A 26,104-nucleotide genomic window follows, 5' to 3' on the forward strand; every position below is an offset into this window, starting at 1 on the left:
ACACTTTACATCTTATTAATATTTTCACTTGCATTTCCATCTTTATTGCCTGTCTCCACTGTATCATTTGTTGACCACTGCTGACAACATGGCCTCCTACTTTCCTGCTTTCATTGATACTAATGTTGTCTTCACTCAAGGTGTCTTAAGGTCCCCTCATTTTAGCTGTATAATTATGTGGGTTTTGTTCAAAGAAACCCTATTAGTATAGTGTTCGATGTTATTTTCAGGACAGCCCTGATGAAGATCTATAATGATAAGCGCAGGAGTAGCTTCTCTACCAACCACATGGTTTCGGGTTCAGTCCCACTGCGTGGCACCTTGGGCAAGTGTCCTCTACTATAGCCTCGGGCAGACCGAAGCCTTGTGAGTGGATTTGGTAGACGGAAACTGAAAGAAGCCTGTCGTATATATGTATATATATGTGTGCGTGTATGTTTGTGTTTGTCCCCCTAGCATTGCTTGACAACCGATGCTGGTGTGTTTATGTCCCCGTCACTTAGCGGTTCGATAAAAGAGACCGATAAAATAAGTACTGGGCTTACAAAGAATAAGTCCGGGGTCGAGTTGCTCGATTAAAAAAAAAGGTGGTGCTCCAGCATGGCCGCAGTCAAATGACTGAAACTAGTAAAAGAGTAAAGGCATTCTAGCTGCAACTATTTTATCTTTTTATCTAGAACTACATTATCCAAAGTATTTCTTTTTTTTTTTAAGAAGGTAGTGTTTAATTTGAGATAGATTTGGCTGCAATTTTTAGCAAGTTGAGATACCATGTAAAGGTTCCTATGTTTCCTTCTGTGTTGGCCATTTGTTGAGTAAGGTGTATACAATGCTGTAGTAGGTTGTGTTGTGTCACCCTCTGTTGTCTACCAACATTATGGTACCCCTATAAAGATGGTATTATCATCATCATCACCATCATTTAACGTCCATTTTCCAGGCCCAGTCTGATCTGGCAGTGTTTCTACAGCTGGATGCCCTTCCTAACGCCAACCACTCCGAGAGTAGTGGGTGCTATTTATGTGCCACCTGCACAGGTGCCAGACGAGGCTGGCAAACGGCCACAATCGGATGGTGCTTTTTATGTGCCACCGGCACAGAGGCCAGTCGGCAACAGCCACATTCGGATGGTTCTCTTACGTGCCACCAGCACTGGTATCTCAGCTACAATTTCCATTGATGTTGAAACATTTCGATTTCGATTTTCACTTGCCTCAACAGGTCTTCACAAGTAGGGTTTGTGTCACAGTTTATTTTTATACTGCAGTAGCTAAACATCATCACTTTCCTTGAATAAATTTCTTGCTTAATGTTCTATTTCTGTGAATGTAATACCGATTGATAACAATATTATCTGCCTTAAGCATATCCATTACTTTTCTACATCACCAAAGGCATTCACATATAAAAAAAAGGTCTTTAAAATGACTTTGTACATAATTCTCTTTGTTAATAGATTCTGCTAATGTCTGATAAAATATAAATAAATCCCTAACAAAACATTAAAAAGTAATTAAGAGAAAGTTGAGCAGGTAGATATTTCTATCCTGTAATGATAGTTTCAATGTAGCTAGATTCGAAGTAAAAATTATAAAACGATTTAAATTAGTGTAAGATATTTTCAGTAATTATACACCAAATTCACGCATTAATACATTTATCATCATCATCATCATCGTCGTTTAACGTCCGAATAATTATATATTTGTGCAAATAGAAATTAATATTAAAATATATTTCTTTCTCACAGTATTCCGACAAATTAGACAAATTGTATGTGAGAATGGCTACCACATGTCCTGTCCGATTTAAGACATTACAGACGCCTCCATCTGGTTGCCAGATTCGGGCAATGCCTATATACATGAAACCAGAACACGTTCAAGAAGTAGTAAAGAGATGTCCAAACCATGCAACCGCTAAGGAACATAATGAAAGTAAGCACAATTTATGTTATAATATCTGCTGATTTGAGTGTTTTTATCCATTTTATTGATTTTTTATTCATTAGTATATTAAACTGGAGTTTGGAAGATAATTTCATTGCAGATTTGTTCTTAAAATTATGGTAATTTTATATAAATTTCTGTTAAGTTATTGACTTTGTATCAAAGAATTAGTGGTAGTGTTAGGTGGATGGCATTAAAAGCATAACAAAAGATTTTAGTGATTGACTAACAAATTTAGTTACATATCTTATTGAATCTCCAGGTTAATTTTGATTATTGCTTCACACCTATGAAATTTTTCTATTCTGTGCAGTTTCATTTAAACACACAACTTTTTATTTTTGAGTTGCCTGAAATTAAAATGTTTCTACTGCTTTAAAACTATCATTTCATTATATGTGCCTCTTTTGATCAACAGCTTGTTAGTCTTTTACACTTACATTCTATTATGGCAGATCATCCAGCCCCTCTACACATTGTCAGATGTGAACATAAGTTAGCTAAGTATGAAGAAGATCTTTATAATGGGCGTCAAAGTGTGTTAATACCACATGAAATGCCACAAGGTAACTGCTGTTTTTAATTTTTTCAATATTATTCTACAAAAATTCAAAACCTAACTTTTGTTTCGTAATTATGTTAATAATGAGGACCTTGTACGTTTTGTTAAGTTCGAAATACTTTTTGTAAGAAATCTGATTTGTTTTGTGATATTTTCTAGTAAAATTCCCAGTAAATTCAAAGAGATAAATAGTAATTGATTTATTTAGAACACAAACCTTATAACTTATTTCTTTTTTTCTGAAGCTAATCTTATTTTAAATATTACTGTCTTTAAATCCGGAACAGTTTGTCATGTGTATTATTTCATCCTCTCCTAGCGGGCTCTGAGTGGGTGATCAACTTATACCAGTTCATGTGTCTTGGTTCTTGTGTTGGAGGTCCAAACAGAAGGCCTATACAACTAGTATTTACACTGGAAAAAGAGTAAGTTTACTTTCTATCTTTCATAGAATAGATTTATGTAATTTATTTTTACCTTATAAGGAAAAAAAAAAAAAAAAAATTGATTTCATTTATAAGTTTAGTAAAATTGTCAATTTTGCATTTGTTGTAAAAGAAATTTTGTCTTTTATAGTTATCATCATCATCATCATCATCATTTAGCGTCCGCTTTCCATGCTAGCATGGGTTGGACGGTTCAACTGGGGTCTGTGAAGCCAGAAGGCTGCATCAGGCCCAGTCTGATCTGTCAGTGTTTTTACGGCTGGATGCCCTTCCTAATGCCAACCACTCCGTGAGTGTAGTGGGTGCTTTTTACGTGCCACCCGCACAGGTGCCAGACAGAGCTGGCAAATGGCCACGGACGGATGGTGCTTTTACGTGCCACCGGCACGGGGGCCAGGCGAGGCTGGCAACGGCCACGATTGGATGGTGCTTTTTACGTGCCACCGGCACGGATAAACGTGCCACCGGCCTCTGTAAATTTTCTGTAGAAATTATAGCCAGCACTGATTTATTAGGATGTTTCATATCTGAATACATCTAATCTAAACAATGCAGTTGAGGATGGGGGAAAATAGTTAATGAGTGTAGAGATAACTTTAAAAAGTGATTTAATAGCACAGCTTACATGGTAGGATTTGTGTGAAACCTTTAATGCACTTGATAGTATATTACAGTTGCATAACGAAATATGGGGTCCCTACAGGTAATTAATTTCTCTTGTATATAAATTTGGAAGAGGAATATAAATTCAGAGACTAATATAATTTTTTTTAATATTTAACTGTATTTAAGAAAATATTTCAATAGCTGTATTTTGAATCGTTTTTTACTTTTCAGTAATCAAGTGTTAGGGCGACGGGCTGTTGAAGTTAGAATATGTGCGTGCCCTGGGAGAGACAGAAAAGCTGATGAAAAAGCTGCTTGTTCACCTGCAAAACCTCCAAGCCCGCAAAAAAGTAAGAAGGGTAATTTTCTTAATTTTGCAACAGTTTGATTGTTCTTACAAGTATAGAGTGATTTTGACTCAAAGATTTTATTCGAGGTAACTTGTTTTGATCAGTTTGGATTTGTGCATGCAAGACATAACGAATGAAGGTAAACTTTTTGATCCTTATTATAGAATGATGGTGGTTGATTATATATCAGTGGTAGTATTAATTCAGTTGTGAATATACCTTGGGGTGATATTTTAATTTGTAATAATAGCTCAGGTAGCAATTGTTAATATATGCAACACATATTTGACAGATTTGGGAATCTATTATCAAAGATGTTGAGGAATCTGTAATATGGTGTTAGGAAAATTTTGATGCTATGCTAGGGTCATTTGATTGGGAAATATTGCTGATAGATAGTTAATTTCTCTGAGAATTTATGCCAAATCTGTTTACTTATTTTGTGTCTGTGCAATAAATTGTGTGACTCTTTGTTACAGATGGGTTTGCTCAGAGATCATTATTAATCACGAACGACATAACAAAAGTAGCACCAAAAAAGAGAAAAATTGATGACGAAGTATTCACACTTAAAGTAAGTATAAATAAAAAAAATAAATAAAAATCTATATTTCTCTTTTATTTTCTACAATAAAAATATGCACACACACAGAGACAGATAGACAGACACTTCTCTTCTCCGCTCCGCTCCTCTCTTCTCCTACAACAGGGCGCCACTGCATAGTGCCAAGGACTCCAGATTTGCCACCAAGATATAGGACAAGATACTGTAACAGCCTGGTCTTCAGGGGACCACAGCTCTTCAAAATGCTTCCGAAGGACCTGAGAGACCTGCATGGGGTGGATGTAGGTGTCTTCAAATGGACATCTTACTGTCAAGTGTCCCAGATGAGCCAACTTCACGGCAGGAGGTGCTGATGAGGACAGTGGCATCAAACTCCCTTATACACCAAATGTCAATTTCCAAAAAGCATTGTATTTATTATATCTGTGTCATTTGCCAAGCTGCCATGAAGGACAAATACATAAATTTATAGACACAACACGCATATATATAAAATGCTATACTTTCAGTTTCTGTTGGCCAAATCCACTCACAAGGCTTTGGTGAACCCAAGGCTATAGAAGAAGGCATTAAATCTGGGGCCAAGTGGTTGGGAAGCAAACTTCTTGGGATCAGCATCGTTATTATTATTATTCATTTGAACATAAAAGGTCATTAAGGTTTTTCCTCCCTTTACTATTGGCTGCAGTTGTTTATGATTACCATTATTATTCAGAAAAAGACTTTACTTCAGTCCACTCACTTAATTATTCTTTCTATTTCAAATAGGTGAGAGGGCGAGATAATTATGAGGTGCTTAGTAAGATACGTGATGCAATGGAATTAGCTGCTCGAATCCCAGAACCAGAACGCCTATTATACAAACAAGAAAGACAGTGAGTAACTGTTTCATCCACACTTTATATATATATATGTGTATATATATAAAATGTTAGTTTATTTCTTTTGAACCAAATTAGAAAGTATGCTTAAGCTTGTCTGTTTGCGTACACGGAGCTATATTATTAAACCTGCCAAGTTTGAATGTATATTTGGTAAACTTCATAGACTGTTTATGTATTTACTTCAAACCAATGAACCACTTGTAAATTATTAAGTATAAAATTGCTTTGTTATAAGTAGTTTTGTGTAAATGTTCTCATCAAAAATTTTTAACTTCTCTTCATTGTTTTCCTGTTTCTTTCCTCTTTTCGCATATTCTCACTTATTTTAATTCTCTCTATTTTATTCTTGACTTTTATGTTTGCTTTTTGTGGCTCAAAAGTTTCTCAAATATTTGAATAAATTAAAAAAAAGAGTCTTAACTTTTCTATTCACAGTAATTCATTAGTAGACATTTTGAAGATGGTTTTCTGACAGTCTAATTTAGTTCTAAGTTTCCTAACACTGATTTTTACCTTTCTTAAAAAAACTTTTTGCAACATAAAAAAAAAAAAAACTATGAAAGGAATATTTCGATGTATAAAAGACAAAAAAAGTGTTATAGTCTGATATCCTAGTTAAATGAGAGAAGTTTGTTGTAGTGTTTCATTCATTAAGAAAACAAAGAAAATTACTGTTCCATGTGCAATCTGTTGTTTTATGCTATTTTCCGTAGTATTATTGTTTTCTGTGTATGTATTATATGTATGTGTGTATGTCCAGCCCATATCACCATGAAAAGTGGGCATTATCTGATGATATATATCATCATCATTTAACGTCCGTTTTCCATGCTAGCATGGGTTGGACGATTTTGACTGAGGGCTGGCAACCAGATGGCTGCACCAGGCTCCAGTCTTGATCTGGCAGAGTTTCTACAGCTGGATGCCCTTCCTAACGCCAACCACTCCGAGAGTGTAGTGGGTGCTTTTTACGCGCCACCTGCACGGGGGCCAGTCAGGCGGTACTGGCAATGACCTCGCTCGAATCTTTTTGCAGGTGCCAGTGAAGAGACGTTGGTAACGATCACGCTCGAATGGTGCCCTTTTATGTGCCACAGGTAAGGACCCCAGTTGGCTGCTCTGGCAACGATCACGCTTGGATGGTGTTCTTGGCACCCTACTAGCACAGGCATAAGTGCCAGTAAGGCGATGCTGGTAATGATCATATATATATATATATATATATATATATATATATACATACACACACACATATAGCCACATTTGCGTGTAGATGTGATGATTGCCGATTCTTTATAGAAGGCCATCGCTTCAATTAGTAAATGCCTTTGTGAGATCTCATATTGGTAGCACCTTAGGATGTCGAAGACTGTGAGCAGATGACAGAAAATCAGGTGGTTTGGAAATAAGTGATCTGCAATGGTTTTCAAGCATGTGAAACACCGAATAAGAGGCTTAAAACAAGCACTTCACAAGCAACAATTGTGTGTGTATATATATTTGTATATATTCATGTATGTATATATATTTCTATATATTCATGTATGTATGTATGTATATATATATATGTATGTATGTATGTATCATCATCATGTATGTATGTATGTATATATATATGTATGTATGTATCATCATCACATATGTATATGTTTGTATATGTATGTATGTATGTATGTATATATGTATGTATATATGTATATGTTTGTATATATATATGTATATACGTGGAGGCACAATGGCCCTGTGGTCAGGGCAGCAGAATCGCAGTTTCGATTCCCAGACTGGACATTGTGAGTGTTTATTGATCAAAAACACCTAAAGCTCCACAAGGCTATAGCAGGCGGGTGATGGAGATCCCTGCTGTACTCATTCACCACAACTTTCTGTCAATCTGTTGGCCTGCTTGCTTAGCCAGTGGAGTGGCGTCATTTGATGGCTAAAACAATGTGAAGCGCATTGGTAAATGGGGACAGTGGCTAATGGACTGGCGCTTTATGGCTGAAGGAGTTATACCATAAATTGCTGGTCAATTCTTTTCTCTTTCCTTTGTTTTTTTTGTCTTTGAAGATGTTTATTAAATCCAATGAGGTAAATGTAAATTTACCCCATTTTGATAAACAGAAACAGCTGTAAAAATACCCCTAATTCAGTTAAACAATGACATTAAAACACTAATAACCCACTTGTCATTGTTAATTATTGCTCCATTTCTGTTTTATCCCTTTATATATATATATGTATGTATGTACATACATATATGTGTGCAATGCAGGCAGCTGACCGGATGGATTCTTATAACATTTTTGAACAAGAGAACAGGAAACCATGATGGTCCTCTGGAGGACACTTGTCCTAAGCCACTTTGACTATTGCTCTTAGCTATGTTCACCAACCAATGTCAAATAAATTGCAGAACTTGAGGCAATCCAACGAAGCTACGCAAAGAAGATATCCTTTTTGCAGCATATAATCTACTGGGAAAGACTCAAGAGATTAAAACTCTATTCTTTAGAGCACAGGTGAGAAAGCTATGCCACAATATGCATCTGGAAGATCCTGGAGGGACTTTTCCAAACTTTGGCATCGAGAATTACACAAATACTACAACAGGGCGCCACTGCATAGTGCCAAGGACTCCAGATTTGCCACCAAGATATAGGACAAGATACTGTAACAGCCTGGGCCTCAGGTGACCACAGCTTTCAAAATGCTTCCGAAAGACCTCAGGGACCTGCATGGGGTGGATGTAGGTGTCTTCAAACGGACATCTTACTGTCAAGTGTCCCAGATGAGCCAACTTCACGGCAGTAGGTGCTGATGAGGGCAGTGGCATCAAACTCCTCATACACCAAATGTCAATTTCCAAAAAGCATTAGAGAAGTAATATTATGTAGCAGAACTAAATGTCAGTGCTGCAGCATGGCCACTGCCCATGAGCTGAAACTATTTCAAATCATATCATATGGATATACATATATGTTTGTATATACATATGTATATATGGGTGTATATGTATATGCACGTATATGAATATACATTTATATATAGATATATATATATATGCATATATATGTATATGCATATGTATATGCATATATATATGCATATGTATATGCATATATATGTATATGCATATATGTATATGCATATATGTGTATGAATACATGTATATCATCATCGTTTGATGTCTGTTTTGATGGGTTGGATCATGGGCTGTATATACATATATATATATATATATATATATATATATGTATATATACATGTATGTGTATATATATATGTGTATAGGTATATATATATATATATATATATATATATGTATGTATATGTATATATATATGTGTGTGTATATATATGTATATGTATATATATATGTGTGTGTATATATATATATATGTATATATGTATTTGTGTATATATATGTATATCTATATATATCGATATATCATATATATATGTGTGTGTGTATATGTTTCTATGTATGTGTATATATATTTATATGTATGTGTATATGTATGTATATATGTGTATATATCTATATATACGTATATATGTGTATATGTATGTATACATGTTTGTGTACATATATGTATTTGTACATATATATTTATATGTATGTATACATATATGTATTTATACATATATATGTATATGTATAGATATATATGTATGTATACATATATATGTATATATATGTATACATATGTGTATGTATTCATATATATATGTATGGATATATATATATATAGCATGGAAAACGGACGCTAAACGATGATGATGATATATGTATAGACATGTATATTTTTCCATATAATTTTATATTATAGTATTATATGTAAATAAATATATATGTATGGATAGACATATGTATATATATATATGTGTGTGTGTGTGTCTGTATATATACATATGTATGTATGTGTATATATATATATATTATATATATATATATATATATATAATTATGTACATATGTACTTATGTATATGTGTGAGGTTGGGTCAAAAAGTAATGCCATTTTGTTTACGATGGGTATAATTACCAACACTATCATACATGAAAATGAAGCTGGCTCTCTGTGGATCACATCCCTACTCCTCTGTATAATCATCGTTTCTCTCAATAGCAATGTTCCACCTTCGAATGGGAGCATTTATCCATGCCCTGTAAAATTCTGTTGACTGTTCTTTGAGCCACTTCTTCACTACAGTTTTCCATTCCTCGTTACTGGAATAATGTTTGCCTTTGAGACCCTCTTCCATGGGGCTGAAGAAATGATAGTTTGAAGGTGCTAAATCTGGAGAATATGGTGGATGTGGGCGAGCATTGTCATGCTGAAAGAGGACATTGTCGATTGACAAGTTGGGTATTACGTGTTGGATTCTTATTCTGAGCCTCGTGAGGCTCTCTGTGTAGGCCTTAGAGATTATTATTTTTCCTTTTGGCAAGAAAGCGACCAAAATGACACCTTGAGCATCCCCAAAGACAGTTGCTATAATTTAGAGTATACATATATATACTCTTTTACTCTTTTACTTGTTTCAGTCATTTGACTGTGGCCAAGCTGGAGCACCGCCTTTAGTTGAGCAGATCGACCCCAGGACTTATTCTTTCTAAGCCTAGTACTTATTCTATCGGTCTCTTTTGCCGAACCACTAAGTTATGGGCACGTAATCATCAACATCAGCTGTGAAGCGATGTTAGGGGGACAAATACAGACACACTAACATATACACACACACTTACATAAATATACATATATATAACAGGCTTCTTTCAGTTTCTGCCTACCAAATCCACTCACAAGGTTTTGGTCGGCCTGAGGCTATAGTAGAAGACACTTGCCCAAGGTGCCACGCAGTGGGACTGAACCCGGAACCTGGTTGGTAAGCAATGTATATGTGTATATATATGTATATATGTATATGCATATGTATAGATATGTGTGTATATATCTATATGTATGTGTATATATACTTTTATATATATATACATGTATGTGTGTATATATGCATTTATATACATGTATGTGTGTATATATGCATTTATATACATGTATGTGTGCATATATGTATGTATATATGTTTATATGCATGTATATATGTGTGTATACTTATATATGTATATATATTCATATATGATGTATATATATATATATATATATATGTTTGTGTGTGTATATATTTATATATATATATGTGTATATATTTATGCCATAATATACATCTGGAAGATCCTAGAAGGACTTGTCCCAAACTTTGGCATCGAGAGTTACACAAATGCCAGAACTGGGCGCCACTGCATAGTGCCAAGGACTCCAAATTTGCCATCAAGATGTAGGACAAAATACTGTGATAGCCTGGGCTTCCGAGGCCCACAGCTCTTCAATATCCTCCCGAAGAACCTAAGAGACCTGCATGGGATGGATGCAGATGTCTTTAAAATGAAACTGGATCTCTTCTTGTCAGGTGTCCCAGATGAACCAACTTCACGGCAGGAGGTGCAGATGAGGGCAGCTGCATCGAACTCTCTCATGCACCAGATGGCATTTGCTAAAAAGCATTCGTGAAGTAAAATCATGTAGCAACACCAAATGGCGGTGCCCCAGCATGGCCACAGCTTGTGAGCTGAAACTAAATAAAATAAAATACTGCTGTAGTTTTGATGTAGCTATTATGGCCAAGGCTGCTAATGTCTAAATCTTTACTGAAGACATTTATTACTGCTATTTATCTCAGTAGTTTTAAGTAATATTTATTTCGTCCTTGTAATGGGTAATTTTCTTGGTTCATTGCATATTCCAGTTCCAACACCCCTTGAATGTAACATGTTCGACAGACTTCATAACATGTTGAACGGTTTTTCTAACACATCTACAACTATGAGCTTCCATTGACAGTATTTATTTCAGGAAATTACACAAGGCAGAGCTTACTAACTATTCTTCTAATGATGAAGCCACCTGCTAAAAGTAGTTTTAGGATTATGTGAGCCGCCTTCACCTGTAGCCAGATGGAAATATCCATCTCTATTGCTGTAGATTTGTTTTCCTTCTATTTCATTCTTCACTTATTTCTTTTCTCAACATTTCTTCCCTGTAAATATTTTACCGTCGGCTAAATTCTTGCAGGTGGCTATCATCAGATGAGGTTCCAGATTCTCACTCCAGTCCTACAGTTTCCCAAGGTGTTAGTCCTGCCCGCAAGAAAGTGATGAAACTGACCAAACTGATCCTTAAATGAACACTTGGAACTTAAAACCAAGCTCTACTATATGTATAATAATTTAACATAAAACACTTCAGTTATGTGTAGGCCTGACAATATCAAATTTCACACAGAGACCAATGCTTATATTTAATTATTGAAGGTCCTCAATTTAGGTTGCGTTGATATTGCAACAGCACCTGTGAATACATGCCAGGAAATATGTCGATAATGAAGGAAATACATTTTTTAATGATGATCTACACCCAGACACAAAGCATTGCTGCTATTTTCTCATCGTGGACTCCATTCTTGTTGCCATAAATAATTTACATATAATGTTATTTACATAACATCTTTTTACAAATTCATATGTATTCATTTTTTTTTACTTTTATATATCATTTATAGTCTTATATTTTTAGAGAATCATTGAAAATCAAAAACCATTTGCATTTAAAAAGGTTTTTTTTTTTAACATTTTTTAAATATTTTTTTCATTTATTTTTTATGTAACTTATATAATTAGTTTTGTTAATTTATTCTGCTAACATTTGTTCAGTATATTGTTTTAACAAAGAAATGTTTCTAATTATTAAAATAATATCTAATATAATAAAAGCACAAACCTTATTAGGCAACAGAATACATTACAATTACTATTTACAAATTAATATTTGAATTCAGTTAAGACTTTTGAATCTGAAATAACTGATTTCAGATATTTTCTTATTATTTGTAATGCTGAGAAATGAGCAGTACTACTCATTACACGAAGGGCTAGCACCAATGTTTTGGTTTTCAAATTAAGCTATTTCACTTCACTAACCTTGTGATAGATGTGAAAGTTACAACCTTTCCCTCCTTCTCCAACATTCTTTGGCTGAAGAATGCAATAGGGATAAAAACCAGTGTATTTTCCTCAGCACATTGGCAGACATAACAGGCTACATACTGAAGTATGTAGTTCTTTTTAGCACATGAACCTTATATTTAACTTGGCTTTTCCTTTACAAGTTTGTTTTCAGCTCTGTATGGGGACAGTGTTCTTTCTATAGACAAAAAAAGTTATAAAGCGAGTTATGAAATAAGAAAATTATAGCCTCTTGGTGCTTTTCTAATTAAACATAAAACATATTATTAAGATTATTAAGATATATTTGTCTGCGATTATATTATTTAGTTATGAATTAATTAATGAATGTTGTGTTAATTTATACAGTGCAGAATAGTATTCTATAACTGATGTGTAAATCATTTTCTTAAATCTAACAATGAATTTGGGTAAATCCATTTAGCTTCATATTTTTCTGACCCTGGCCAACATTAGTATGCCTTAAAAGCATATTATCTTAGGAAGTAGGTATTCACTTGAAGAATGAACCAAAAAAGATCTCAAATTATTAAGTCAAATACTGTTCTTTGTGTCTGCTTCACCCTGCTGGCATGTGTTGGCTGAGCCTTTTTGAAGCAGTGTTTTCTGGTTGAGTACTCATTTTGACACAAACCCTTATAAGTTGTTTCTTGTAACAGACAAGTGTATGATGTACCTATTGTAAAAACTGAAACACAGTAGATTAATCTAAGCTAGTGGGTCTCAACTAGGGTCCATATGACCCTTAGGGATCCTCATAAGATATTGTTGCTAAAATCTATGTGCTGTAAACTTCTATAATACCCAAAATGTTTTAACAATTTGTTTTAATACAATTCCTAGTTGTGTTTAATTATAAAAATATTATAGGATTTTTTAAAACATCGAATGGCTATGAAGGTCCAACCAAGCAAAATAGGAATCAAAAGGGGTCCATAGGTAAAAAATGGTTGAAAACTGCTTATCTAAACTCTAGTTTGACTAAAGTAAATTAAACGGTATACAGTAGCATTTTGAGAAATTTTCTACCAGCCTACAAATTTTCAATTAACTGAGCTATCCAGATAAAAGGTTAATCCTTTTTATATGAGACAACTGTTTCTAGGGTCATTCTTTAAATGTCTTCTCTAATGTTAAACGGTACCTTGATAGGATGCTTATCTATTGCAGTTAACTTTGTAAAGATATAATATTTATTCTTCACTCGGCCAAACTGTGTAAAGTAGAATAGTCGATGAGATATGAAACTCTGTCAGTTTGTAATCTAATAATACTTTTACTTAGTCAGGTAGATGAGAAATAATGACTTTTTTTTTTTCTGAAATATAAGTAATTCAAATTTCGAAGAGTAATTAGTAAAACTGGTATGTATCCTGTTACTTGTATGATTTGGGAGCACCAACTCAGACTGGTTGGCCATGTTGCTCAATTTTCCAAGTTCGATGCAGACACTACTTAGCGTGTTCTCTTCACTGAAGACTTGACTTGTGTTGGTCGACCACTTGCCACATGGTCTCAACAGATGAGGAGGTATCTTGCAGAGATGGTGTTAGGCTCTGCTTGTCCAGGAGGACCCAGGAATATATTGACAAATGGTGAATGCAGCAATGTGCTGCAATGATTCATACCCCTCACATGACCCCCTATTAGTAAAACCAATTCTCTGTATGTATTACTACCGAGTTAATAATTTTCATGTAAGGCATATTCAGTTGCAATAGGATTTTTATATTAACATTCGTCTCTTAATGATGAAAATTTCTGTTAAATCAGTTAAAAAATAAAAAAAAAATTATAAAGAGGTATTAAAATTTAGGAAAAAAAAAAAGAGTTTAACATGAGAGTATTTAACATTTTTTCCAAGGATGGCTGTGCTTCAACTAAATTAAATGTAACTGAAATTAATTTATTCACATTCTGTTTCTCTAACTTAAACTTTCAATGTTTTAGTTTGTTTATAAACTCAGTGGCCATAAGATAGAATTGGGATATCGGGATATATCTTTGTATTGGAGATGAAATGTTCTATTAAGCTAATTTTGTATATAACAAATGTTATGGTCTTTGTGTATACAGACACTTGATTTCAATATATATAGATCTTCCTCAGTGTTTCTGTGTGTATTTGTGGTTGTGTGTTAAATAATTGTGGTCAGATTCTAATAGTGCTGAACATCATGGAATTTTAAGCTTATTATTTATTGTTGTTTTAATTTATTTACTGCATGATTTTGTTTAAATGAATTTTGTCTTAATTTTCTTTCCCTAAAAGTTTAAAAGCTAGATTACTTTTAACTTGAAATATTTTCTTCTACATTTGCGCTATTCTCTCTATGGGCTTTTATTATTTAAGAAAAAATATTTAAAACAAAACTCGTTGACAAACAGGCTGGACCTGGAATTTATTGCATTATTTCATAATTTTCTGCTGAGACAAGCTCCTTCCCAATTTGTAATCTTAATGTAAAATAGTGTATGCTGCACAGACTGAGTAAATATATATTGCATTAAAAAAAACTCAAACACTAAAAATCCCAGGGATCTTCATTATGTCATTTAATACATTTTGCCTTTAATTTTTTTCGGAATTAGCTCATATTCTAAGTTGAAATTCATTTGGCTATGATTCATTTTTATTTTGTTTTTATTTTTAAAAAATAAAACGTAAGAAAATATTTCCACCGTTAAAGATATTTGAGAGGAAATTAGTAATCTATTTTGTAAATATTTAAAGTTTTCAGAGTATACTTTGTAATAACTTTAGTAAAATCAAATGATCTGACGCTAGTGAAATGAGAGTTTTGTTCAGAAGTCTTTTTGTCACTTAGCTTTTCGGTATTCAGATTTTTAATTTTGAGAATTTTTGTAAGAATTAATTCATCATACATACTATACTATAGGTTGTTTGTCAAGTTCTTGATTTGCTTCCTTTGGTATTTTTGATATAAATTGTTTTTGCTTTGTGTAAGTTTCAAATGGAACATTTGGTCATTTCTGACTAAATCCAGTAATAAATTGTTAATTCTTTTGTTACTGCTGAGAAACAGAAGAGCTCATTACACAGTTAATTGTGAGGTATTTATACTGCTATAGTATAACCTGTACAATAATTGCCTGTTCTAAGCAATAGCAATTCAGAGATGATGAGCAACCTTTTATAATAGATTTGTCTCTTCAGTATGATGTTACAATGATGATAAAGACACTGTTCATGGGAGAATGATGGCTTGTATATTTATTTGATACAAGAGTCATCTTAAAGTTAATAAAACATGATAAGTCATATTCTATGGTAAATGAATGATATTAAAAGATTTTTTTTTTCAATTGAAATTATATTTTTTTATTTAATGGGATCTTACATTATTTTATTTAACTGCTCAGTCTTCCGAATAGCAATACATTTCTATTCATCCTTTACTGTGCAATCGAAATATTTCAACATATACGTCTACAATTTTGCAACCATTGTCTTATCATCTTTGTCGTTGCTTTTATGAACCAGTTAGAAATTAAATTTGTAAAGGTTAAAAAAAAAACATTTTTTTTAAGACTCATTTGTTTTCAAGTTTATCCACACAAATATATTTATTTTACTGTATATCAAATTATTTGATCAGATTACTTGGTTATTTTTAAAGCAGTTTTTATTGGTGTCTAATTATCAGGTGACTGGAAAAATAATCAAATAAAAGTAAAATATGTAATTCTATTATTTGTTTGTTATCCTTTATCTAAAATATATTTTACATATGGAGGAAAATGGGATGTTCAGTACTACTGGTCTAAATTAACTCTTGCATGCTATGTATTGATCATAATTCACACACATTGTGGTAACCTCTATGGAATAGAACCAGTGTAGGAACTTCTTTGGATTAGTTTAATTTTTATAGAAATAGTAACTGCATTTCACTAAAATCACATCTACTGTTTTAATAAGGAAGACCACTATGAACAAAAAGATTATGGTTGGTCATGGCGGGAATGCCTTTAATCAGTAGGTATGTTTTCTTAGGGCTAACCTAGAGAGAAACAGTAACAAGAACAATGTAACTTCATTCGTTCAAGAACTTTTTTTTTATATCAAACCAAGGATACACAATTACACATGATTTTATATATATAAATATATATATACACATACACACACACACACACACACACACACACACACACACACACACATATATATATATATATGGATGATGGACTTTCAGATTCCATCAACTAAATCCACTCACAAGGCTTTGATTGGCCCAGATCTGCTGGGATTGAACTTAATTACTACATGAGTGGGAAGCAAACTTCCACATAACCAGTTATAAAATATTTGCACCAATAATTAAGAAAGATATAAATTAATAAAAGCAACCATACAACATGAAGATCATGGGAAAACTCAATTTAAAGTGTTAGGTATATTCAGCTTCATGGTAATTTTACTGATTTGAATTTAACCTCTTAAACTCTGGAATGTCTTTGATCATAGTTCTACTTGATTGAGGATGATTTGGGGCCAAACAACCATCTATTTAGAAATAATAAAATATATTTCATATAGATTTATCAAAGTCTTTAGTAGAAAATCCTTCGAATTCTGACTCGCTGCTTGACAGAATGAAATTTGTATCCATTTTTTGTCAGAATTACAAATTTCGTAAACACAACAGGAACAAATTTGGAAAAAAATCTCCAAAAATTCATGGAATTAAAATTACATGTCACTCGTTGTTCAAAACTGTAGATGAACTGTTTTCGAAGTATAATCATGTGTTTTCATGAATGTACTAACGAGACTTGCTCTGATATTCTCATTTAAATATGAATAGGTGATTACGGGTGGTTTTGGGCGGCTTGGTCACATGAACCAAAATTTTTTTCGGGCAGCTTTGGGCGGTTTGGTAACGAAAGGGTTAAACTCTGGAATGTCTTTGATCATAGGTCTACTTGACTGAGGATGATTTGGAGCCAAACAACAATCTATTTAGAAATAATAAAATATATTTCAGTTGATAAGTTTCTCACTGGTGTATTTTTCTTTTTACATATATGAAAAGAGCAATAATTAGTTACACTGTTGCACAAATACTTGTTTTCTCCTCAGTTAACTTGTTCAATATATGAACGTAAAAATATAGTTACTCTATTAATCACACATGTTTGATCCCTTTTCTATGGTTACCTGGAAGCTGTGTTTCATAATGCAATAACTTTGTTACATTTCACCTATATAAGTATCCACATACACATTAGCAACATGAAGGACATCTGGTTGTAGATATGTATTCACCTGATTCATGCTAGCATGGAAAAATGGATTTAAAGTTAATGCATGGGTGTATCCCCCCAAATTATTTTTCACTGTGTCAAACTCTGTTCCCATGACTAATTTTCCATTACAGTAATTTCACTCTTACACACTTACCTACCGGATGCACCTTTTCCATTCCTGTCTCCTGTTTCTCTTTTTCATATTCGCCTTATACTTTGACCTCACATCTCTCCCTCTCTTTTCTCAGATAGGGAAGCCATATATTCACCTCTTCAGCACATGGCAATGGATGACAATCAAATAGCCAATGCTATTAGCATATCCTTTGAAAGAGTTTTGAATTTTCTGCACAATGAACTTGGCATGACAAAGGCTTCTGCTCAGTGGTTGCCACATCTTCTGACACCTGATCAAAAGTGCACTAGGCTGATCACATCATGGGGAAATCTGGCATTGTTTGAGGCAGATCCAGTTGATTTCCTTGAACGTTTCCTAAGCCAGGATGAATGTTAGGTTCTTTACTTTAAACCAGAGACAATGAATCAATCCATGTAGTGGAAACACTCCTCACCTGGTCCAGAGAAAGCCAAGGTCGTTTCATCTGCAGGGAAGGTTATGACCTAAGGCATTTTATCTATTAATTATCTTCAGAAGGGTCAGACCATTAATGGAGAGTAAGTACTATGTCAACTTGCTGAGGCAGTTACAAACGGTTATGAAGAGCAAATGTCCAGGAAAATTGACAAAAAGGTTTTTGTTTCATGAAGACAAGCTTCCAGCACACAAATCCAGGTGGCTGTTGTGCATGACTGTGGCTTTAAACTAGTTGATCACCCTCTCTATTCTCTTGATTTGGCCCTGTCTAACTGTCATCTGTTCCCCAATATGAACAAAGACTTGAGAACCAGTATTGCAGTGATGATGGCATCATATCTGCTGTTGATGACCCTTTTGACTGGCAGGATGAAAGCTTCTTCACTAATGGAATCCAAGCACTGCAACATTGATGGAAGAAGTGTGTGGACTACAAGGAGACTATGTTGAGAAATAAACCTTATTTGGTCAGCCTATAAACATTTTTAAGCCAACACATGTACATTAGTGTTTCTGTGTGTCTATACATTGATGTTGCTGTGTGTGAGTTGAGAGATATTTGGCTGCTATTTTTGTCGTGTCTAGCTACCATATAGAAAGTCTACTGTAGGCTCAGACATACATGCATACATATATATACATGAGACAACAGGGTGTTATTTGAGGAAAAGTTGTTGGCCATTTCTATTAGGTATAAATGGTCTGCTGCTGGAGAATGTGTGATTGTAGCAAGATTTGGTTGATTATTTCTAACTTGAGTGTCACTATCATAAGCTGAGTCATATCCAATGTTCTGCGATAACATGTCTCACTTTGGAGAAATATTACTTTGCCTGGAAACATGAGGATCGGTGACTGGAAGGGCATCTGGCCATAGAAAATCTGCCTCAATAAACCTTGTCAGAGCCATGCAAGAATGGACAAGTGGATGTTAAAATGATGAGATATATATATATACCTATATCATCATCATCATCATCATCATTTAACGTCCGCTTTCCATGCTAGCATGGGTTGGACGGTTCAACTGGGGTCTGGGGAGCCCGAAAGCTGCACCAGTCCAGTCAGATCTGGCAGTGTTTCTACAGCTGGATGCCCTTCCTAACGCCAACCACTCCGAGAGTGTAGTGGGTGATTTTATGTGCCACCGACACAGATGCCAGACGAGGCTGGCAAACGGCCACGCTCGGATGGTGTTTTTTATGTGCCACCGACACAGGTGCCAGACGAGGCTGGCAGACGGCCACGCTCGGATGGTGTTTTTATGTGCCACCGACACAGGTGCCAGATGAGGCTGGCAAAACGGCCACGATCGGATGGTGCTTGTTACGTGCCCACAGCACGGAGGCCAGTCGATGCGGTACTGGCTACGGCCATGTTCGGATGGTTTTCTTGTGTGCCACGTGCCACCGGCACTGGTACCACAAGGATACAAATTCCATTGATGTTCATCTATTTTGATTTGTTTTGATTTGATTTTCACTTGCCTCAACAGGTCTTCACAAGTGTCACAAGAAGGAAGGTATGCACAGGTGGACTGACTACGTCCCAGGTAGGGGCCATGGGTTATGGCCTGACTAGTCTTGCCGGGTCTTCGGATGGTGTTTTTATGTGCCACCGACACAGGTGCTAGATGAGGCTGGCGAACGGCCACGATCGGATGGGGTTTGTCATGTGCCCACCGCACTGACTACAGCACTGATAGATTTCTTGTGTGCCACAGGCACTGGTACCACAAGATACAAATTCCATTGATGTTCATCTATTTGTCTATTTTGATTTGATTTGATTTTCACTTGCCTCAACCGGTCTTCACAGGTGTCACAAGAGGAAGGTATGCACAGGTGGACTGACTAGTCTTGCCGGGTCTTCGGAAGGTGTTTTTATGTGCCACCGACACAGGTGCCAGATGAGGCTGGCGAACGGCCATGATCGGATGGTGTTTGTTACGTGCCCACAGCACGGAGGCCGGTCGATGCGGAACTGGCTACGGCCACGTTCGGATGGTTCTCTTGTGTGCCACCGGCACTGGTACCACAAAGATACAGATTCCATTGATGTTCATCTATTTTGATTTGTATACACACAAAAATGCTGGTATGAAAATATACCTAAAAAAATTCATATTATTTGAAAATATTATTGAATATTTGAATACATTATCTGAATATATTTGTTATATTTGAATAATAATAATTGAATAAAATTTGAATATTTGAATACATTATTTGAATATACATAATTCATCATCATCGTTTAATGTCATATACATTATTTGAAGCAGTTTAATATGGTGAGATAAACAGTGGTCTTGTCTATATTTTGAATGATTGTAATCGAGATCTGATGCCATTTGGGTAATTTCACATCATGGACAAACATAATTAATGACGTTGCCCATCAACTCCTCAGAAGGAGGTTTTCAAACTCTTTATAATAGCCCATGTATTAAGCTTAAATCTCTCTCTCTCTCTGAAGAAGGGCTTTATTGAAACTACAGTATTCAAATCATTTATGAGTATACAAATCTATTACAAGTTTGTAAACTTTATTAAATAAATTTTGGTAATTCAGACCATCATTAATTTTGGACTATACACACACACACACTCACTTTTGAATTTCTTAAATGAGGAATTATTATTATTATACACTGATAGTGTTGGCCAATGGTCTTCATCTTGTATGTTAGAGTTGCAATGTTTCTCATGCCTTCTTCAAGGAGTCTGTCATATTTGAAAATGTTCTCAGAATTTAAAACCAAACGCTTTATTAAATCCATGAGAGAGGAATATCCCTGGGATAAATAGCAGGATGAGAACAATTTACCCTTATGGATTTAATAAATTTCAGGAATATTTCTGAATATGACAGGCATCTGAAAAGGTGGAAGGTACAATGAGTGAAACCTCACTTTAACAACCAGTCGCTTTCCTAGCAAATACATCCCTGAAATTCATATATAAACTTCCTCAAATACTGTGAAGGTTTGTCGATGGCTACTGTGTCCAAATTTCTGGACATCACTGTGAAATCATGGTATGAAAATAACATTGAGCATCCAACCCATTCCAGAATGGATGATAGGCACTGCTCTTTTCTAAAATATTTTTTGTTGAAATTAAATCACAAGATCTACTCAAGATGACCTTTTCCTACAGTGCAGATTTGATGAGGTTGACTTTGCAGTTAATCCTTCTGGGATCGATAAAATACATACCAGTCAAATATTAAAGTCAATATGATTCACTGTTCCCTCTCCACAAAATTTGCGGCTTTGTACCTAATTCCAAAACCATTATAAAAGTGGTGTGGTGTTGCAGAAATGGTATTAAATGCTGATTAGCTTTTAGTGTTGTCCTTGTCCCAGGTTCAAATCCTGCTGTGGTGCTTTGTGAACAAACCATCATCATCATCATCATCATCATTTAACGTCCGTTTTCCATGCTAGCATGGGTTGGCCGTGAAAAAGAATTCTTGTGCATCGGCCGGGAATGCACAAGGATTTTTTTTCATCCAACCCATGCTAGCATGGAAAACGGATGTTAAACAATGATGATGATGACGCTTTGTTTATGAAGCACCCACCGCAGCAGGATTTGAGGTCAATATAATTGACTGTTCCCTCCTCCAAAATTTGAGGCCTTGCACCTATATAAGAAAGGATTATTATAGCTACAGAGATAAAGGGATGACTGCTTGCTATTGGCTTTGGTTATTGTTGCAGTTTCTTCTTGTTTCAGATCTGGTCGTACATCAACATTACCAAGTACAAGTTACGGTGGTTCTCAGTCTCAGGATGGCAGCCGCCAGTCTACTTTAGCATTCTCTCCAGATAGTAACCAAGTAAATAGTACCCAAAATGGGAACAGTCAAATGGTGAATGGGCAACAACCTATTCATGACGATGACCCTCCAATTACAAAACGAGAACCTGCTGAAAATAGTATAGAACAGTAAGTAAATTCATTTAAAAATGTATGTTTTTTATTTTTTTTTTTGCCTGATAGAATAATTTTGTAAAAACTCAATGGTGGATTTCTGATCACAACGGGTTTTTTTTCTAGGACAGTAGTTTTAGTTTCGGTTTATCAGAAATGGCCACTGCCATAAACCACAATGACTGTAGTAAAATTGATATTAACCTGTTGTTGGCAATATTCATTTCTTCTTCAAATGAAGCAAATCATTGCTATTTTGTAGCATGAATTGTGTTTTGTTGAACGATGCACTGTAATATTAGTGTATATAATATTAGGGCGGTGAGCTGGCAGAAGCGTTAGCACGCCGGGCGAAATGCTTAGAAGTATTTCGTCTGTCGCTACGTTCTGAGTTCAAATTCCACCGAGGTCGACTTTGCCTTTCATCCTTTCGGGGTCGATAAATTAAGTACCAGTTACGCACTGGGGTCAATACAATCGACTTAATCCCTTTGTCTGTCCTTGTTTGTCTCCTCTGTGTTTAGCCCCTTGTGGGTAATAAAGAAATAGGTATTTCGTCTGTCGCTACGTTCTGTGTTCAAATTCCGCCGAGGTCGACTTTGCCTTTCTTCCTTTCGGGGTCGATAAATTAAGTACCAGTTACGCACTGGGGTCAATGTAGCCGACTTAATCCGTTTGTCTGTCCTTGTTTGTCCCTTCTGTGTTTAGCCCCTTGTGGGTAGTATAGAAATAGATACACTGTAATATTAGAATTATTGCATTCTGACTGTCAGTTTGCCTGGTTGATGAATTTTGACAATTTAAGCAGGCATTAGCGTCTCTGGTAACTAGTCAAGGCCACAAAGAGAAAGATGAGCTTCATAACAATAAGGATAAACTACTATAACTAGATGTGATAGGGTGCTCTTTGCAAGAGTCAAGTTCATGTACGGACACATACCTGGAGATGTTTCTTACCCACTTGATATAGTGAAAGCTTCAATTCCATCTCACCTGTTTAGAATGATTTTACCTCAGAAGCAGACTATGTCTGACAGCATGCCAATGAGGAAGCCTGTGTGTGGTTAGTTGTCATGCTAGAAATACTCACCAAATCTGTTTAATCATCCAACCAGCTTAAAAAGGAGACCACATTGGATAAGGTGGACCTAGAAATACTATGCCTCAGGAAACGATAGGGTGGTCGTGATTGGAATATCTTTGATCATAGGTCTGTTCCATCAGGGTTAACCTTAAACCTGTGATTCATGGACACAGTCTAATTACTGAAACAAAAGATAAAGGGTAAAGTTAGCTACACAACATTGTTAGAGTCTGTTTAGAAAGTCAAGTGTGACGCCATGATTGCAAGACACCAGCAACAAAGAGGGTCTTGAACCTCTATAAGGAAGAAATTACAACCGTGTTTCGTGGTCTGCTACCACAACAGCTCCTTTATAGGATCCAGTTAGCTCAAGACATCATCAGGAGGGGCCACGTCCGGTTTCGGCCCCTACTCCTCTACTGTTTTGACGTGGCGGGGCCCCCTCTTTCGGAGGTGTCTTCAGCTCTGGTGTTGGGTGCATGTCTTCTTTCTTCTGTTCCCTGGCCTCTTCGATGTAGTGTCAGCGAACCATGTTGCTTAAGGTTAAATTTGTCTTTGGACATTAATTTTTGTACAAATTTTGTTGATTTGTTTGGGCCATAATTGATATAAAGAAATAATGTGAACCAGGGCTGTGAAAAGGATGTATATCATTAAGTTAAATGGCTCCATCTTATAAGTATATGTGGATAGGTTTAATCTCTCATTCTTAGTGAATATACACTTAAAACATTAAATATGAATGATTGGGTGCAACAGCTGAATAAGTACAGAATTGTGAAGTTAAGGTCATGGAGTACTTGGGATATTGTCAGAAGTTTAAAACTATCTTTTCTTTTTTACTTGTATCTCTCACAATAAAGTGGTCGCATGTAAACTGATATCTCAAAATCTCTGTAGGTGGTTAACGAAAATCGGATTACAGGCATATATTGATAATTTTCATCAGAAAGGTTTACATAATATGTTCCAGCTGGATGATTTTTCACTTGAGGTAAGATTTTGTACAATGTTCTTTATATTTTTTTGTTGATTTTTTTTTTCCTTTTTCTTTTTTTCAGTTAATGACAGCTGATCAGTTTATATCACTTTGTCTTGCTTGCAGCAGTTTTTAGTTCAGGAAATATCTTCAGAATATCTTCAACTTAGATAGCAAAAGTGTTGGGGTCTTTGATAAACACACTCGGCCTGCTTCATCATTTCATTTGTGAAAGCTGAAATTGTAAATATTGAAAGAAGCTCTTGGCCCAGAAATTCATTTTCACTCATGCTGTCGGGTCTGTTTCATTTCATTTCACTTGTAGGGACTAAAGCTGATAATGAGTAGAAAAAAAAAACCCCCTCCAAAATCTCTGAGTTTTATAATAGAATTTACTGAGTGTTGATTTACAATAAACTTATCTGCTCTGTGTTGTAGCAGTTGATAATAGGAAGAACATCAAATCAGGAAGATTAATGCCTAAGCCTCAAGCAAAACGATGTGGTTGAAAATTTTCTAAATGTGGCCAGCAGGATCAACAGAGTCTACAGAAGGGTGTACTGATGCTGAGAGCATTATGGGTTCAGGTCTAGAAGATAACTACATTTAACCCTTTCGTTACCATATTTATTTTGAGATGCTCTATGCTTCTTTCAATTACTTTTAAATATAACAAAGAATTTAGTAAAATAACTTAGTTATCATTAAGCTAGTGTTAGGAACATAAATTGTGACTAAGGTTTGGTGGAAGATTTTAATTCAGAGCTTTTGAAAGCAAGACATTTGTACTACAGAGCTGGAGGCAGTTTCAGCTGGGTTTGTATCAAAAGGGTTAAAACCTCTCCACCTAATGCCAACTTGGAAAATTAGGAAACTAATGAGGAATTTTAAAATGTTTGTTATATCATTGCAATTAAACACATTTTTAATTCTCTATATTGCTTGTTTTCTTGAGTTAATTGGATCTGAATCTCATCACTTTTTTATTAATGAGGTCGCCTGTAAGCTTTTCGTTTTATGTGTGTATTTGTGACTAGAATCCATATAGTGTATTACTGGTATAGCCGTAGTAGGATAGATGGCAAAATGAATCTTAGTAATATTGTACTTGGAAATAGATAGTAGGTTTTCTCAAAACAACTTGTCCGACCGTCCCATAGGCCTCCCCTTTGAGAAACACTGATTTAACGTAAATTTGAGACACCAGCAAAAGAAGAAATAAAGATATTGATTGCAACAGCTGATGTACTTGCATGTACAAATGCACGTTCCTATGGCTTTATCAATCACATTCTCACCTGGAATTGATTTTTGTAATTTTTCAAGACTTATACACGCCCTGATACCATTGGTATCTACATATCAAATTTGAGCGCAATCAGATGGAGGATGCCCGAGATCCTAGAAGACACACACACAGACAGACAACGGATTTTATATAATAGATTATGTATGTAGTGAAGGTGCATAGCTCAGTGGTTAGAGTGTCGAGCTTACGATTGTGAGGTTGTGAGTTCGAATCCCGGACCGGGCTGTGTGTTGTGTTCTTGAGCAAGACACTTTATTTCACGTTGCTCCAGTTAACTCAGCTGTAGAAATGAGTTGCGACATCACAGGTGCCAAGCTGTATCGGCCCCTTGGATAACTCTTGTGGGATGGAGAGGGGAGGCCGGTATGCATGGGCGACTGCTAGTCTTCCATAAACAACCTTGCCCGGACTTGTGCCTGGGAGGGTAACTTTCTAGGTGCAATCCCATGGTCAGTCATGACTGAAGGGGGTCTCAAT

The 26,104-nt window shown here is 35.3% G+C and overlaps 1 protein-coding gene across 7 annotated transcripts in view; it reads left to right on the forward strand.

Annotated features, from left to right (window-relative positions):
* LOC115217849 (cellular tumor antigen p53) overlaps positions 1 to 26,104 on the forward strand; it is a 229,632-nt gene that overhangs the window by 201,525 nt on the left and 2,003 nt on the right. For 6 of the 7 annotated variants that reach the window (XM_029787548.2, XM_036507799.1, XM_029787550.2 and 3 more), the window contains 8 exons: positions 1,751 to 1,937; positions 2,405 to 2,515; positions 2,831 to 2,936; positions 3,795 to 3,913; positions 4,393 to 4,487; positions 5,247 to 5,353; positions 22,058 to 22,270; positions 24,240 to 24,333. In XM_029787548.2, coding sequence (XP_029643408.2) covers positions 1,751 to 1,937; positions 2,405 to 2,515; positions 2,831 to 2,936; positions 3,795 to 3,913; positions 4,393 to 4,487; positions 5,247 to 5,353; positions 22,058 to 22,270; positions 24,240 to 24,333 — 1,032 coding nt within the window. Of the gene's footprint in view, positions 1 to 1,750; positions 1,938 to 2,404; positions 2,516 to 2,830; positions 2,937 to 3,794; positions 3,914 to 4,392; positions 4,488 to 5,246; positions 5,354 to 11,495; positions 15,975 to 22,057; positions 22,271 to 24,239; positions 24,334 to 26,104 lie in introns of those variants that run through there. The other variant, XM_029787551.2, reaches the window with a different exon arrangement.

This window comes from Octopus sinensis, linkage group LG12 (genome assembly GCF_006345805.1).
Source record: "Octopus sinensis linkage group LG12, ASM634580v1, whole genome shotgun sequence".
Classification (NCBI taxonomy): Eukaryota; Metazoa; Mollusca; class Cephalopoda; order Octopoda; family Octopodidae; genus Octopus; species Octopus sinensis.